This window comes from Bufo gargarizans, chromosome 5 (assembly GCF_014858855.1).
Source record: "Bufo gargarizans isolate SCDJY-AF-19 chromosome 5, ASM1485885v1, whole genome shotgun sequence".
Classification (NCBI taxonomy): Eukaryota; Metazoa; Chordata; class Amphibia; order Anura; family Bufonidae; genus Bufo; species Bufo gargarizans.
The window spans coordinates 394,000,500-394,017,410 of record NC_058084.1 but is presented as its reverse complement, the minus strand read 5'-3'; the positions used below and the strand labels follow the sequence as shown (position 1 = coordinate 394,017,410).

The window sequence follows — 16,911 nt, the reverse complement described above, 5'->3', positions numbered from 1 at the left end:
GACATCTTGGCAACAGTGTGTAATGATGAAAAACGTAGCTGAAGGTGGAAAGTGCAGATGGGATAGTTTGACACTTTTAATCTACAGTGTGTGCAATCATTTCCCATAACAGATGTGCAAGTCACACAAAGGTCAAACGCAGCTGCATAAAGTTTTATAGGTGACACTGTGTTTTAGAACTCTCCGAAAGGAAAAAGCTATGCGAAATGTGCTGCAACTATAGCAACATGCAAAAAAAGGAAACAAAAATAGTTCATTTTAATCTTAGTCTTTAATGTTAGCATCACAGTCTTATAACATTAGGTTTCCTATCTAACACAGGACTGCTGTATCCATAGCTAAAGCCCTATCAAGTGAGAGCAATTGATGATTTACATGTAACGATTTGCAGACTATAGTAAATGCTCAGTACAAACGCACAGCAAATTTATATTGTACAAGCACAATAAATACCCGCCCCTGACGGCCAGTCAAACTGTCTAATTTATAAGTGAGAATAGAAAAAAGTCTTGTTTGAATGAAAAAAATCTGTTAGCTGTACTGCCCAACTATACTTCCAGGAAACTGGGATATGGGGGGGGGGGGGGGGGGGGGCTGTTTGCCTGGTCCTTGTTCTGCAGCTTTTTATGTGCCTCAGTGTGACAAAAAATAAAAAATAAATGATCATTAGAGATCTGTCCCTAATAACAAGAAAGTGGTTCCATACAGTTGGTAAACATGGGGGTTATCTGGAAACTTTAAAAAATTAACTTTAAAAAAAAATTTAAGAACTCCTGCAACAAAAAAAAAGTATTCTCTGACCTGCTAGAAAGGTACATGATGTAATCTGCAGTGAATGTAATCTTCTTACCAGTGTCTGTATTTGTGAGGTATCTCCTACCTTCTGCTTCTTGGCCGTGTCATGTGACCAACAATCAGAATTTCCAAATAACACAGCATCTAATTATGTGGACAGGAAGTCAGTTTCTCTATGTATTTCTATGGGAGCCTCAATGTCAGTCTCATAGGAATGAATAGAAAAGTAACTAACTTCCTGTCCTGTGTCAGTTGGAGATCAGAGAGTTGGTCACATGACACAGCTAAGGATCAGAAGGGAGGGGATAACTCACAAACACACTGATGAGAAGATTACATTCACTACAGATTACATCATGTACCTTTCTAGTAGGTTAAAGAATAAACATTTTCTGTGGAAGTCCTTCTGAAAAAGCAGGAAAATGTTATAAAACGATAAAAATAACCATTACTCACCTGTTAAATCCCCTTCTGCTCCAGTGCCAAAGCCCCGGTGGTCCTCATCGGTCTTTTTTTCATTTTAATGGATTATATGCCTTGCATCCACTGGCCCTCGTGACGGGCATGGTAGCATCACCGTTCTTACAGCACTTCATCCAAACAAAGACTGAGGGACCATTGGCGGACTTAACAGGTGAGTAACTGTTGATGATTATTTTATATTTTCTGCCTTTTAGGTAAATTTTTTTACTTCTGGACAACCCCTTTATAGGGTTTCTGTCATCAGAAAAATCGTTATGCAGCTGGCCGACATTAGTGATGTGCTAATGTCAGCAGAACATAACTGTATGACTTACATCTCCCTGCCTGCCGCCGCTCGCGCTAAATAAGAACATTTCAAATATGCAAATGAGCCTCTAGGTGCTAGTGGGGCGTTGCTGCAGCACCTAGAGGCTCCGTCCTATCACCGTTTGGTACGCCCTTGTAAAGGTGATTGACATCCTCGGTCTCCTCCGCGCCCCGCAAATTCCGCGCCTGTGCTGTCCATTTTATTATTTGGCGCAGTGAGTGAAGGACGCTTGCCTGCTGCCGTCCTTCACTCATTGCGCCTGCGCCTAACACTAAAATGTTCATGTTTCAAATGACCCACTGTACCGAGGAGGTCAAAATTAATGTTTCAATAGTCTGCGACTATAGTTTCCTGTTTCTGGTCTTATCATTTAAAATAAAACTTTTATTCGTTCTTTATTAAACAATACACTGCCACGAAAACATAAAGTGAAAATTTTAAAATACATATGGAGGGCTACTATATTTGGGGCTGAGGGTATAGTATCTCTACTTTGTTGGTAGATCAGAAGGATATTACTGCATATCCATCTAGGAATAGAGTGTAGTCTATATCATTATAATTTGTATGTCTGCAATGTCATGCAACACCAGCCACTCTATCATCTGGACTGCACTCTATCGGCTGATTACCCTACAGGAGGTGCTCTTTTGATTGTGTCTGGCACCTTTTAGGGAGTCTCTCAGTAGCTGTGCTACTGGTACTTCAATTTCTATCTGTGCTGCCCCTATCATGTAGTTGTATATGCTCGACGTCTGCAGCTCGCCGTGCTCCTATTAGGTTATTTGCCCTGCCATAATTAAAAAAAAAAGGTATTAAAGATGCAGCTCCCCCGACATGATTTCACCACTATATGCGGCGTCTTCAGGGGAAAAAGAAGCTACTATCAACGTTGATTTGATCAGCGTTGATAGTAGCTCCTTTTTCCCCTGAAGACGCCGCATATAGCGGTGAAATAATGTCGGGGAGCTTCATCTTTAATACCTTTTTTTTTTAATTATGGCAGGGCAAATAACCTAATAGGAGCACGGCGAGCTGCAGACGCCGAGCATATACAACTACATGATAGGGGCAGCACAGATAGAAATTGAAGTGCCAGTAGCACAGCTACTGAGAGACTCCTAGAAAGGTGCCAGACACAATCAAAAGAGCACCTCCTGTAGGGTAATCAGCCGATAGAGTGCAGTCCAGATGATAGAGTGGCTGGTGTTGCATGACATTGCAGACATACAAATTATAATGATATAGACTACACTCTATTCCTAGATGGATATGCAGTAATATCCTTCTGATCTACCAACAAAGTAGAGATACTATACCCTCAGCCCCAAATATAGTAGCCCTCCATATGTATTTTTACATTTTCACTTTATGTTTTCGTGGCAGTGTATTGTTTAATAAAGAACGAATAAAAGTTTTATTTCAAATGATAAGACCAGAAACAGGAAACTATAGTCGCAGACTATTGAAATATTAACACTAAAATGGACAGCACAGGCGCAGGATTTTCGGGGCACGGAGGAGACCGAGGCTGTCAATCACCTTTACAAGGGCGCGCCAAACGGTGATAGGACGGAGCCTCTAGGTGCTGCAGCAACGCCCCACTAGCACCTAGAGGCTCATTCCCATATTATAAAAGTAATTATTTTGCGCAAACGGCTGCAGGCCAGGAGATATAAGTTATACAGCTATGTTCTTGACATTAGCACATTGCTAATATCAGCCAGCTACATAACGATTTTACTGATGACAGAAACCCTTTAACCTTGTAATACTGTATTTTATTAGTCCAGGAAGCAAATTCCTCGGTGTGAAAATGGTTCCCTCAATTGTCAAGGCACAGGGAAAGTTCAAGCAGCTCTGAGAGAAAGTATTATACACAGCCAAGGTGGAGTCAGACGGTTAGGTTGGTCTGGTATAATGAATAATTGCATTCCTCAAAATATAATCATTCTGGAGCATCTTTTTTTTTAGCACGCTAAATATATTTTTTTTTACTGTGTTATTTCTCCCAGAAATGTGTGCATTAATCGACAAAGGGGCATTACCAGCTGAGGGCATGTCACTGCACGTTCTGGCAATGTCCAATCAATGTGTAAGGACTCTCCCCTTAACACCCAGCTGTCAATTTATTCAAAAATTTCTAGGAGTAATAATAGAGAAAAAGCCCAAGACTCATGAGAAAAGATGTTCCTGCTATTTCATAGGGAATACAAGCATTTTCTAAAGCAGACATGTCAGCAGAACTGACAAATCCTCTTTAAATTTATATAAACCATAATTTTTAATGTGTTCAGCATATTTTTCCACTTTTGCATAATATATGAGGCTTGTACATGCAGAACTTTTTTATTTCAACATCCTAAATGAGGTTGTACATTTGATAAAAGTTTCTTTCATCAGCAATGACAAGGAACAGATGAAAAAATGCTAGTTTGGATGAAATCTACAGAATGACGATTAAGCACGAGGTTACTTGAGCAGATATAGAAGGCAAGGCATTTACACCGCGGTGGAGGATATTCAGATATACTGTACCTTATCATGACTCTGTACGTTACGACATCCTTCTATCCCAGAACGTCTGCTTCCATCTGGACATATAGCAGTAATATTTACAGAAATACCCTTCATAGGATTATCCACTTGGATCTTCGTTTCTGAGAGGAGGGCCTAAAAGGAACACATCAAAGTTAGCTTTTATTTACATAAGCAGCCATTGCTTCATTCCACTGGGTGATGAACATCTTGTTTGTGTGAGATTGTCACAGTAGATGAACAGCTTCCCATGTATAAAGAATTCTCTGTAAGCCCCGTTCACTAGCTGCATGGAAACACGTGCTCTACAGAGGAGCGCCATTTAATCACGCCGAAAGTTCCCCTATTCTGACAGCCAACAGCGGGTCACCCGTAAAATGATCAGAGGTTTAATGTCACTTGCACACTGCATTCATCGTAGGGGTGAAGCCAGTAATTATGAGAACATCACCTACCAAGTCCGCAAGGAGATAGCGATGTCACTTCTGAAGTGCAGGCAAAAAAAATCAGGTCAAACTCTGCTGCGTCTTTGTACCTATGAAACTGTTGCACGTGCGCAACAGTTAGTCCCATGTTCATAAATGTTTGCACTGCTGAGAATTTTTTTTTAATATATATTCAAATGAGCCACTAGGAGCAACGGGGGCGTTGCCGTTACACCTAGAGGCTCAGCTCTCTCTACAACTGCTGCACCCTCTGCACTTTAATTGGCAGGGCCTGGTGTAATGTTTTCACCGCCTGGTCCAAGCAATCAAAGGGTGCGACTGTTGCAGAGAGACCAGAGCCTCTTGGTGTAACGACAACGCCCCCGTTGCTCGTAGAGGCTCATTTGCATATATTAAAACCTAATTTTTCTCAGAAATGTGGGCACATATGAAAATGGGAGCACACAGATGCCTTCAGCTGCCAAGTGCACATGTAACAGGTCAGCCAGTGTCATAGGGACAAATCTGCTGACAGATGCCCTTTAAAGGACCTGTGTCTTTAACTTCTGAAACTAAGGGAGCAATATATCATGGTCCGTCTATTTAAGGTTAGATTTTAGATTGGATCTGCCTAGTGCACATGTGCCACGTTTATGAAAATTGCACAATGTAATAATAAATATGGCACAAATGCAAAGCGGTTGCACTTGTTTCAGTAAAAGTATGTCTGGGGGATGCCTGGCGTTGAAGCTGCAACGTTTTAAAAAGTCACACTTCATAAATGTGTCATCTACTTTGACATCCTGACCACATTTTCACTCCAGATCTGTAGGTGGCGCTGGAAGGCACAGTGCTCAAAACAATAAAGAAAAATATCACAAAAAGTTTGCACAGGTGACTCCAAAAGTCAAAAGCCCCTACTTGCAACATTTTGAAACCAGAATTATGACCTGAAGAGCTTGATAAATTACCCCCATGTGCATAAAAAAGTGGGAAAACCAACCGAAATACATCATATTAATGTGGACACAATTATATATTCCTTTCATTGCAAAAAGTACGCAAGTATGATCCTCCTTTGACCAGTATGCAGCACGGTGGCTCAGTGGTTAGCACTGGTGTCTTGCATCCCTGAGGTTCTGGGTTTAAATGCAACCAAGGACAACATTGGCATGGAGTTTGTATGTTCTCCCTGTGTCTGCTTTGGTTTCCTCCGGGTTCTCCGATTTCCTCCCACACTCCAAAGACATACTGATAGGGAACCTAGATTGTGAGCTCCACTGGGGACAGCAAGTCAAGAAGGTACTGCATAGAGATTGTGAACATTGCAGTGGAATTGGCAGAAAGTTTTTCGAACCCCGTCTGGAAAATATTCAATGCTTACTTCATGAAAAGAAAATTTAATCTTATGGTAACATCTACCCAACATGACTACTACTGTATATTCTGAAATACTAACCTGATAAGCTTCAACCACCACATTCTTAATGTTTGATGTAGTGGCATCCAGTTTTTTGGCAATTGTTCCTGGCAGCAATGGTAAAAGATCCTATAAAAAAAATCATTATAAAGGTCATTTACAACTAAAAGGAAACAATCTATTCAAGAACTCACAGTCACTGAAAACATGTTTACCTTATACCAGTTAAAGGCACTTCCCCTGACAGCAAACAGCCCATAAACATGGTTGTCTATCAATTTCTCCCCCAGCAAACCTAGTGATGGATGCTCCTGTAAAGACACAAACACGTATTAACTATTTAATGATGTGTTCCGTTACATACAGCGATGCTACTTTCTATACAGGATAAACTCGCCTGTGTTCCAGGTATATAGAGTATCGCTATCTTCTAATATTCTTATATCCAAATAATCGGCTCACATTTACTATGCTAAGCTCCCCACTTTTGGTGAATCTTATGTTATTACACATTTATTATTCAGGTGACCAAAAAATAACTTTTTCTTCGACACTTCATCGTTTCATACTAGAATGTAGGCATGGCCAGCTGTTGTCCATCTTGTAGATACATTTATGAAGATGAAATCCCTGGTTCTGGTGCAAAAGTGGTGAAAATTAGACCAAACTTGAGTTCATCTAAAGTTTCTGGTGGACAGAATTTTGGCTCATTAGGACACATTTTCAGGGCATGTGGACAGATTTTTGACATAAAGCCAAGTACCACAAATAGAAGGTGCCAGGTTTATCATCCAGCATCAGACTGTCTAAAGTTTACTCTGTCTACATATTAGATGGGATTAGGAAATATCGAACATTGTTTTCTCGCCCATTTTCCTTGGGGGACACAGACCTTGGGTATAGCTCAGCTCCCTAGGAGGCGTGACACTAAGTAAAACTGTTAAGCCCCTCCTCCATCAGCTATACCCTCAGCCTGGAGATAGAGGCTACCAGTTTTAGCTTAGTGTCCAAGGAGGCAAGACACCCCCTGCTACTGCAGGGCTGTTTTCTCCTTGTTTTAATTTTTTCTCTAATTTTGTTATTTTATTTTTGTTTTTTCCTAGGGATACCAGAGACGCATTGGACCTCTCTGTTCTCCCGGGGTTGAGCTGCACCAGTGCCAACGTATTTGCGCTGCTGCCTCCCCCACTGAAGCAATAGGAGGATCTGGGCAGCACCGGCTCCCCTACATCCCGCCAGCTAGGGGGTCGCCCGCACGCCAAGCCCCTCTTCCAGCTTCCTGCCACTGCGGTGCCAGGGGCTGAAGGGGCGACCCTGCTGGAAGGAAATGAGGGTGAAGACAGGTAAGATGGCTTTTCCAGCCCATTCCCTGTCCCTGTTGCACTGGGTTTGGGGGGGGGCACCCGTGGTCGGCCGTTTCCTGCGCTTCTCAGAGCGCTCTGTGGGATCTCCCCATCTGCCTGCTTTTCATGTACCTCCCGATCTTACGCTTAAGATAGCCCCTGCTTCTTACTACCTCCCCGCCGCCGCCCGCTCCGTACCGTGATCGAGGGGGCGGGGCTTAGGCCCGGCATCGGTGGTTCGGTTCGGCGGGACGGGGGTCAGGTGACCACCTTACCTTCCGACGTCCGGTTATACCGCCGCGTTTTTGGGGCCTGCGGGCCCTTCTTTGACAACATATGCCTGGGAATCTCGGGCAGCACGGGGTGCGGGTGTTTTTTCGCGCGCGCGCGCGTCATGGGGGCGGAGTTTCGTTATGAAACATTCAAGCGTGGAGGGGGCGGAGCTTGTTCCCGCGTCTCTGCTCAAGCTTGCCGCGCTTCCTCACTCCGGACTGAAGTGGAGACACGTGGGAGACACCGGTGCATCGCTGGGGACGCACGCTGGTTTTCTGGCTGCCTCGCGGCTGCTGATCTGGACCTTCGCTCCTAGGGATCTGACCTGACGTTCTTCTGAGGCACTGGTAGGGCTGTTAACCCTCTCCTAACCCCACTGGTCATAGCCGCTGCAATCCCTTGTCCCTGTATCAAGGTACGACCACTTGTCAGCATGTCTGATCCCACGGGTGCCCCCAAACCCTGGTACCACGCCTGTACCGCCTGCAAGGCACTTTTTCCAAGTGGGCAATCTGAGCCGCATTGCCTTGCATGTCAGGCCCCGGTGCAGGGCCCGCTTTCTGCTGTGCCCCCTGTTGTTTCTGAACCCCCTGACTGGGCTAGGTCTCTGTCTCTGGCGGTGGAGAGCCTTACACACGTGGTGGGCCGTCTCGTGGATAGACCGCCTCTCCCGCAGACTGCCGAAATCCCTGTCGCACCTGCTGGGAATGCCGTTTCTGCCGCCCCCACTGATTCCCTGCCTCCCAGTGAATCTTCCAGGGCCCGGCGTACTCAGAAACGTTCAAGGGTTGAGCGCACATCTTCTCCTGATGTTTCGCTCTCTCCGCCATGCGTGCGAGCTCAGTCAAGCCTATCCTCTCAAAGGGATACGCCTTCTGAGGGAGAACTGGCGGATTCGGATGTGGACATGGACTCAGAGCTTCCGTCAAAATTGTCATCCGCGGTGGGGCATCTTATCACTAGTATCCGCGATACCTTTCAGATACACGATGACCCCCCCAGCTCTGAACAGGCCGGCGTGTCCTTTCTCCGACCCAGACAGGCCTCCAAGGTCTTTCCCATACATGCAGATTTTTCTTCTGTGGTATCCAAGGCTTGGACTCGGCCAAACGTCCGCTTTGTTACACCAAAAAAGCTGGACATTTGTTATCCCTTTCCGGCGGAGTCTGTGACCACCTGGACATCTCCGCCCAAGGTGGATCCTCCTGTGGCTCGCCTGTCCAAAAGCACTGCTATTCCTGTACAGGACGGATCTTCCCTCCAGTCCGCTGAGGACCGTCGGACGGAATCCCTTTCCAAGGCAATATTTTCTGCCTCTGGTTCAGCCCTTAGACCGGTTTTTGCCTCCGCCTGGGTTGGCAAAGCGGTCTCTGAATGGGGTTTGCAGCTGGAGCAGGAGTTGGGGTCGGACGTTCCTGTTCAGGACCTCCGTTCCTTAGCCCAGCTAATTATCCAGGCTGGAAAATTTATTTGTGAGGCCTCCCTGGATGCGGGGGCCCTCATTGCCCGTTCCTCTGCCCTGGCGGTTTCTGTCAGGAGGGAACTCTGGCTGAAGGTTTGGGCGGCGGACGCCGCTTCCAAACGCTCCTTGGCCGGTCTACCGTTCACGGGTTCCCGCTTGTTCGGGACCCGCCTGGACGAGCTTATATCAGAGGCCACGGGTGGGAAAAGTACTCTCCTTCCCCAGTCCAGGCCAAAGGGCGCCCCACGGGGTCGCGCGGGTTCGTCCCGTTTTCGGTCCTTTCGTAAGCCCTCCGGATCTAGACCCAGGGCCGGTTCTTCTTCCTCTGGCCCAACCCAGGATAGACGCAAGAAGCCGTTTTTTCGGGCGCAACCTACCTGGCGCAAGACCCAGCCTGCACGGGCTACCACAGGCCAGCAGCCCTCTGCCTGAAGGTGCGCCCCCACCCACCCGGGTGGGGGGCCGCCTTCTCCTTTTCAGGAACGTTTGGCGGAACCACATCTCAGATGCATGGGCGCTCGAGATTGTATCTTGCGGGTACAAGATCGAATTTGCGGCCATTCCGCCAGACCGTTTCTTCCGGTCCCGTCCTCCGCGGGACCCCGTACGAGCGGCCTCTTTCTTCGCGGCCGTTCGCTCACTCATGGACAAGGGTGTCATCGCCCCGGTGCCTCCGACGGAAAGGTTCAGGGGGTTCTACTCGAACCTCTTCGTGATCCCCAAAAAGGAAGGCTCGGTGCGACCGATCTTGGACCTGAAGCGCCTGAACCGCTTCCTCCGCCTGCAGAGATTCCGGATGGAGTCTCTCCGGTCCGCAGTGGCCTCCCTGGAAAAGGGGGATTTCATGGCCTCCATCGACGTTCAGGATGCATACCTCCACGTTCCGGTTGCTCCATGTCATCACCGCTTCCTACGCTTCGCGGTGGGGGACGATCACTTCCAGTTCGTTGCCCTTCCCTTTGGTCTAGCAACGGCTCCTCGGGTGTTCACCAAGGTCCTGGCCCCTGTCTTGGCCCTTCTACGTTCAAGAAGTGTTTTTCTTCTTCCGTACTTGGACGACATCTTGGTCAAGGCACCCTCCCTTTCACAGGCATCCGGCAGTGTGGATCTCACTCTGGAGACCCTGACGCGGTTTGGTTGGATTATCAACCACCCCAAGTCTTCCCTTACCCCCTCCAGACGGCTGATCTTCCTGGGGATGCTCCTGGATACGGAACTGGCAGAGGTCCGTCTTCCGTCGGACAAGCGTCTGGCCCTTCGCGGGTCGGTTCGCAGCCTTCTCCGTCATCACCGGCCTTCCCTCAGATCCGGCATGCGGTTGCTGGGGAAGATGGTTGCCTGTTTCGAGGCAGTGCCGTTCGCACAATTCCATTCCCGCACCTTTCAGAGGGCGATTCTGTCAGCCTGGGACAAATCACCGAGGAGTCTGGACAGGACCTTCCTTCTGCCTCCCCTGGCTCGGGCTTCCCTCAACTGGTGGTTGCATCTCCCTCTGAGGGGGAGGTCCTTCCTTCCACTGAACTGGCGATTACCACCGACGCCAGCTTACGGGGGTGGGGGGGGGTTTTCCCTCCCCGATCCGTCCAGGGCGTTTGGTCTCTATCGGAGTCCAGACTTCCGATCAACATTCTGGAGCTGAGGGCAGTTCTTTTGTCCCTCAGACACTGGACCCATCTACTGAGGGGCCGCCCTGTTCGGATCCAATCGGACAATGCCACGGCGGTGGCGTACATAAACCATCAGGGAGGCACTCGCAGCGCTGCGGCGATGCAAGAGGTGTCCCTCATTCTCCTCTGGGCGGAGACGCACGTGCCAGCCTTGTCTGCGATTTACATCCCGGGGGTAGACAACTGGGCGGCAGATTTCCTCAGCCGGTCCACCATCGATCCGGGAGAATGGTCCCTGCACCCAGAGGTGTTCGAGGCCCTTTGTCTTCGCTGGGGTCGCCCCGACGTGGACCTCATGGCCTCCAAATTCAACCGCAAGGTTCCCCTATACGTATCCAGGGCACGGGACCCGGAGGCTTACGGCGCCGACGCGCTTGTCCTTCCGTGGTGCCAATTCTCCCTTCTGTACATCTTTCCTCCTCTTCCCCTCCTGCCACGGGTTCTTCGGAGGATCGCGGCAGAGGGCGTTCCCGCGATTCTGATCGCCCCGGATTGGCCCCGTCGGTCCTGGTACGCCGACCTAATGTTGCTGTTGGCAGACGTTCCGTGGCCACTGCCCTCCAGGGAGGACCTTCTCTCTCAAGGTCCGATCTTCCACGAGCATTTAGGCTCGCTACGTTTGACGGCGTGGCTGTTGAGACCGCCGTCTTAACGCGACGGGGTTTCTCCGCGGACGTTGTCCGCACCATGATCCGTGCTCGTAAACCCGTATCTTCGAGGATCTACTATCGGGTTTGGAGGTCCTATCTGGGGTTCTGTGAGTCCCGGAGCGTCCCACCTCTCCGGTTTTCTCTTCCCACGATCCTGTCCTTCCTCCAGTCGGGCCTGGACCTGGGGCTGGGCCTCAGTTCTCTGAAGGGACAGATTTCGGCGCTGTCTATTCTTCTCCAGCGTCCCCTGGCCCCTCTGGGGCCGATTAAGACCTTTTTGCAAGGGGTGGCTCACTCTGTTCCACCGTATCGCCCTCCGGTTCCTTCCTGGGACCTGAATGTGGTGCTCTCGGCGCTTCAATCTGCCCCCTTCGAGCCCTTGCGGGAGGTCTCCCTTCGCCTTCTGTCCTGCAAGGTCATCTTTCTTGTGGCCATCACGTCTCTCCGGCGGGTGTCTGAGTTGGCGGCTCTTTCTTGTTCCGAACCTTTCCTGATCTTCCACCAGGATAAGGTTGTGCTCCGACCAGTCCCGGCTTTCCTGCCAAAGGTGGTCTCCGCCTTTCACATCAATGAGGACATCGTCCTTCCGTCGCTCTGTCCCTCTCCTTCCCACTCCAGAGAACGGGAACTGCACCGTCTGGATGTGGTCAGGGCATTGAGGATTTACTTGGAGGTCACCGGATCCTTCCGGCGCACGGATTCCCTGTTTGTGGTCCCGGAGGGTTCGCGCAAGGGTTTGGCGGTCTCCAAGGTGGCCATTGCCCGGTTCATTAAACTGGCGGTGTCTGAGGCTTATCGAGCCAAGGGTAGGGCTCCGCCTTTCGGCGTCACTGCTCATTCCACCAGAGCAGTCGGGGCTTCCTGGGCGCAGAGGCATCGAGCCTCGGCTGAGCAGTTGTGCAAAGCGGCCACTTGGTCCTCTTTGCACACTTTCACCAGGTTCTATAGGGTGCATACGCACGCGTCGGCGGATGCTGCTTTGGGCCGCCTGGTCTTGCAGGCTGCGGTTTCCTGATGCTCCGGTGGTCCGCCTTGGGTTATGGTCCCTCCCTTCTTGGACTGCTCTTGAACGTCCCAAGGTCTGTGTCCCCCAAGGAAAATGGGCGAGAAAAGGAGATTTTTGTATAACTTACCAGTTAAATCTCTTTCTCGCTCTTCCTTGGGGGACACAGCACCCACCCTTCTGTGTTTGGTTCTAGGGTTTTGGCTGGCGCCCCGTTGGGTTGTTGGCTGTTGTTTGCATTGTTGGTTGTTTCCTTTCACTACTTGGACACGCAACTGGTAGCCTCTATCTCCAGGCTGAGGGTATAGCTGATGGAGGAGGGGCTTAACAGTTTTACTTAGTGTCACGCCTCCTAGGGAGCTGAGCTATACCCAAGGTCTGTGTCCCCCAAGGAAGAGCGAGAAAGAGATTTAACTGGTAAGTTATACAAAATCTCCTTTTTAACAGTTAAGGCTGTATTACACAGCCCGATGTGGCAGACGATTGTCAGGAGGAAGGCGTTCTCCTCTGGGAAGGAGCATTCTCTGTGCCATTGCCCGTCCTCATGCTGTATAGTAGTTTGCTGGCATAAGATCATTATTAGACACCACGATCTGCCGCTTGTAAATGATCATTTTTTAACATGTCAAAAGATTTGGATTGTCTGATGAACGAGCGTTTGCTCATTCATCGGGCAATCGGAGGCAGTATTACTTTGCAACTTTTTGCATTTTTACACCACCAGTTTTGAAACCTGTGTGGGGAAGTGGGCTTTTTTTGAGTTCTAACCCCAGGCTTGGATCACGCGCTCACAGAAGGCATGTGATTGGGCACAGGATCGCGGCACAATCCTCATAACCCCTTTAAGAAAAACTGCCTTCAAATATAACCTTCATGGTAACTTCCTCCCATGGACTGTATTATACATCCGTGTTGTATTGAGCCACAGTACAACAAGACATCTGCTTTTAATTTTAGAAACGGATTCTTTGCAGTTCTGAATAGTGTATCTATCCTGATACAGGATAAAATCTGACATATGTATACGCTGGATCAAAATCTGGCAGAATTCTGGCGCAAATTGGACCAAAAAAACAGGTGTACGTGATTGGCACCACATTCATTAATTGTTTTACACACTTTTACGACTCGACCAACAAGGCAACAATGTGCGCCAAAATATGTGACAAACATTTGGCATAAAGTAAGCCAACTAATAGGGGTGCACCAGCCACTCTGATTCTGCCCCACTCTTTTAGTCTACAGTATGTTTACCTGATATAAACCTACAGGAATACTACAGTATACACTGGCAAGAGAAGATTTTAGTTGGTCTCTAAAACTGGTATTGGTTGTAAATGACAGATAACAGTAATTTGAACCTATTACACGATAGACTAGATGCTCTTTCCTATCATACTGCATGTTTATCAGACATCAGAAATTGGAAGCAAGCAGCTGCACATTACAGGATGTTGCCACGGAACCTACATCCCGTGATCCAAGTGTCTTATGAAGTTTACTCAGCAATTTAAGATTATGTCTGTATCAAAGAAAATTGAGCACAGTAAATGAAATTTCAAGACGAAACCCACAATTTATAAGCACATTCCTGTGTGCAGTACACAATGTTTACAGCTCTATGTACTGGGTGTTCCTTGGAAACCCCTCCCATAGCTTGGCTGTCACTAAATAAGGATTTTGGTCAGATTTTTTTTCTTGAGGTGTCTCAATCTGGGAAAGAGGTAAAGAATTGGGTGCTAAGTGCGCCTGGTACAAAGAGCTTGGGCACCTAATTGTGCTTGGCACCCAGCTACGACACTTGACAAGAGCACCGAGTTGCTGTCGGTCACTTGCCTTATGCCTGTCAACCAATATTAATTGACTGATTGGAGCCAATAAAGCCGGTCTGTCATCAAACTCCTCCCTAGTTCCCATTGTAGTTGTGTGCCATCCACAGTATACGCTAGAACATGTACATGTTCTTAGCACCCATATGTTTTGCTCATTATGAGCATTAAATAATGATGTTCTTGTTTAAAGAGGACCTGTCCCCTCTCCTGAGGGGTGCTAAGTACTAGTAGCTACTTGCATTCTACATGTTTTAGACCCATTCCGGGGCACCTATTCTAATGACTCCCTCTATTAGTTTATGAATTCATTGTCAGCAGTCTGCAATAAAGGTCCTGCTGGGTGTTACCAGTTGGGGGGGTGTCCCTGCACAGTCTGACACTGGCTGTACTGATTGGATAGTGTCAGACTGTGCAGGGACACACCTCCAACTGGTAACACCCAGTGAGTCCTTTATTGCAGACTGCTGACAATTCATTCATAAGCTTCTAGCAGAAATGACAGAATAATGGCGCATCACAGAGAATAGATGCTCCAGAAATGTTCTTACATGGAGACTGCAAGTACTTACAGAAACAGACGTCAGGAGAGGTGACGGAGTCTGGAGGGTCAATCTAAAGTGGTAGCAATCACTGTACTAACAATACTTAAAATATTTTAAAGCCACGGTCATATGTTGACGCTTTTGAATATGTCAACCATACCTACAAACAAAACCCTCTTCCTGACAACCTTTCTCTTTAAAGGGGTTGTCCGAGTGTTTAATACTGATGACCAATTCTTGGGATACAATAGGTCATCAGTATGCGATAGGTGGGGGGTCCCTCTGATCAGCTGTTTGAAAAGACTATGGCGCTCTGTTGAGTGCAGCAGCCTCCTCGCAGTTTACCAAGGACAGCGCTGTCCATTGGATAGTGGCAGTGCTTGGTATTGCAGCTCCGCCACATTCACTTAAATGGGACTGAGCTGCGCCTAGGCCAAGTGACCAATGAACATGACGTCACCGGGTTAAGAAAAAGCCACCGTGTGCCGCGGTCTCTTCAAACACCTGATCGGCGAGGGTATCGGCAGATGGAACCTGACCGGTCAGAGAACAGGTCATCAGTATTAAAACTTGCACTAGGGCCAAGATTATGACCCCTTCATACAGACAGGTCCTTACCATATCGGAAGCTCTAGTGTAAACATTGTCTTTGAGATGACACTTGCCATCATTCGGGGTCACGATCCCTGCTAATTTACTGTCAAGTGCTAAATGAGAAGTCTGATCCGTCATCAAAATAATTAAGCGCTTTGCTTCTTTCCTCCAGCCGATTTCTTTCTGCAACATAAAAGCATAAAAGCATTGAAAGCGGTTTACAGAAAATCTCGCCGTGAGGAAATGAATTGCAAACAGAAACCATTTACAACTACAAACTCTCCATCATAATGTGGGGATTGACTCTGCACAAAGCATTTATTATACAGCAATAATTAATACATATTAATACATAACACCGTACTGTATAAACCTTGGAACTGGACGGATTAGCTCAGTAGTTGAATACACTGTAGAGCGACATTCCCTTGCAGTGAGGCAGACAGATGGCGGTGTCACTTATTAGGACAATCATCTGTGTTTCACTAGATTTACACAAAAGTTGTGTTTACTGAGTAGTCATTTTCTTTTTTTTGCATATGTCAGCTAAGGTTTCGTCCACATCCTCTGCGAAAATATTTTTCATAAAAGTGGATTTCTGAAAAATCCCAAATAAGAGAAGAGTGATATAAAAACCTCCGCAGTGATCTGCTGATCACCCGGCATCCAGATGGCAAACAGCTGTTTTTGGGGAAGAGGTCACCGGCTGATGGTTTTTTGGAAATGTCGTTTCATAGCAGTCTATATGATACGTGTGCAGTGAGCCCAGGTGAGGGAAGAGAGAGCAGGGAGTACAGGAGTGGTGGCAAGGATGGGAGCAGTAGTGGCAGTCCCCAATCTGGCGCTTTATGCGCAGTGCAGTGATGGGAGGGTGACCCCTTGTTCCCTCTGGACACACCCTGTTTTAGAGATCTCCTGCCTGATGGTGGGCTTGGATTCCCATGGTGTTGGTGGGTTTTGGGGGTGCAAGGCAGGGTTCCCTTGAAGGTGGCAAAGTATGAGTCCATGGCGATTCAGGTGTTGGTGCATGCAATGATGAGTTTTCTGAATTAACAGATCTTACTGTCAACCTCTGCAGTTGACAAATACACATGCTGGCAGAGGTAGTCAGCTTTCCAAGGCGATGTATAGGGGGTATAAACAGCATAAGGCTACCTCTGAGGACCCTTTCCTGATAACTAATGCAATATTCCCAATTAGGCTACATTCACACGTCAGTATTTTCCTATATCCCGATTTTCGGTCCGTTTTTTGTGGATCCGTTGTTCCTGAAAATGTTTCCGTATGTCATCCGTTTTTTGCGGATCCGCAAAAAACGGAAACATGTATAAATTTCAGTAATCTAATAAAGTTGTTTGGATTTCTTTGAAAAAAAAATAGAAAAATAAAAAAATAAAAAAGGAGATTTTTGTGAAACTCACCTGTAAAATCTTTTTCTCGTCTTTTCCATTGGGGGACACAGACCATGGGTATAGCTTAGAGGTATTAGTAGGAGGGACACTATGCAAATGAAAGAGCTCCTCCTCCTCGGGCTATACCCCCAGACTCCACCAGGAGGAACTCAGGCGTTGCACAAG

General features: G+C 47.6%; 1 protein-coding gene across 1 annotated transcript in view; it reads right to left on the bottom strand.

Annotated features, from left to right (window-relative positions):
• Positions 1-16,911, bottom strand: part of ITGB8 (integrin subunit beta 8) — a 141,832-nt gene that overhangs the window by 33,453 nt on the left and 91,468 nt on the right. The window contains exons 6-9 of the mRNA XM_044293186.1: positions 15,359-15,517; positions 6,184-6,279; positions 6,008-6,097; positions 4,124-4,258 (exon numbers count right to left, since the gene is read on the bottom strand). Coding sequence (XP_044149121.1) covers positions 4,124-4,258; positions 6,008-6,097; positions 6,184-6,279; positions 15,359-15,517 — 480 coding nt within the window. The remainder of the gene's footprint in view (positions 1-4,123; positions 4,259-6,007; positions 6,098-6,183; positions 6,280-15,358; positions 15,518-16,911) is intronic.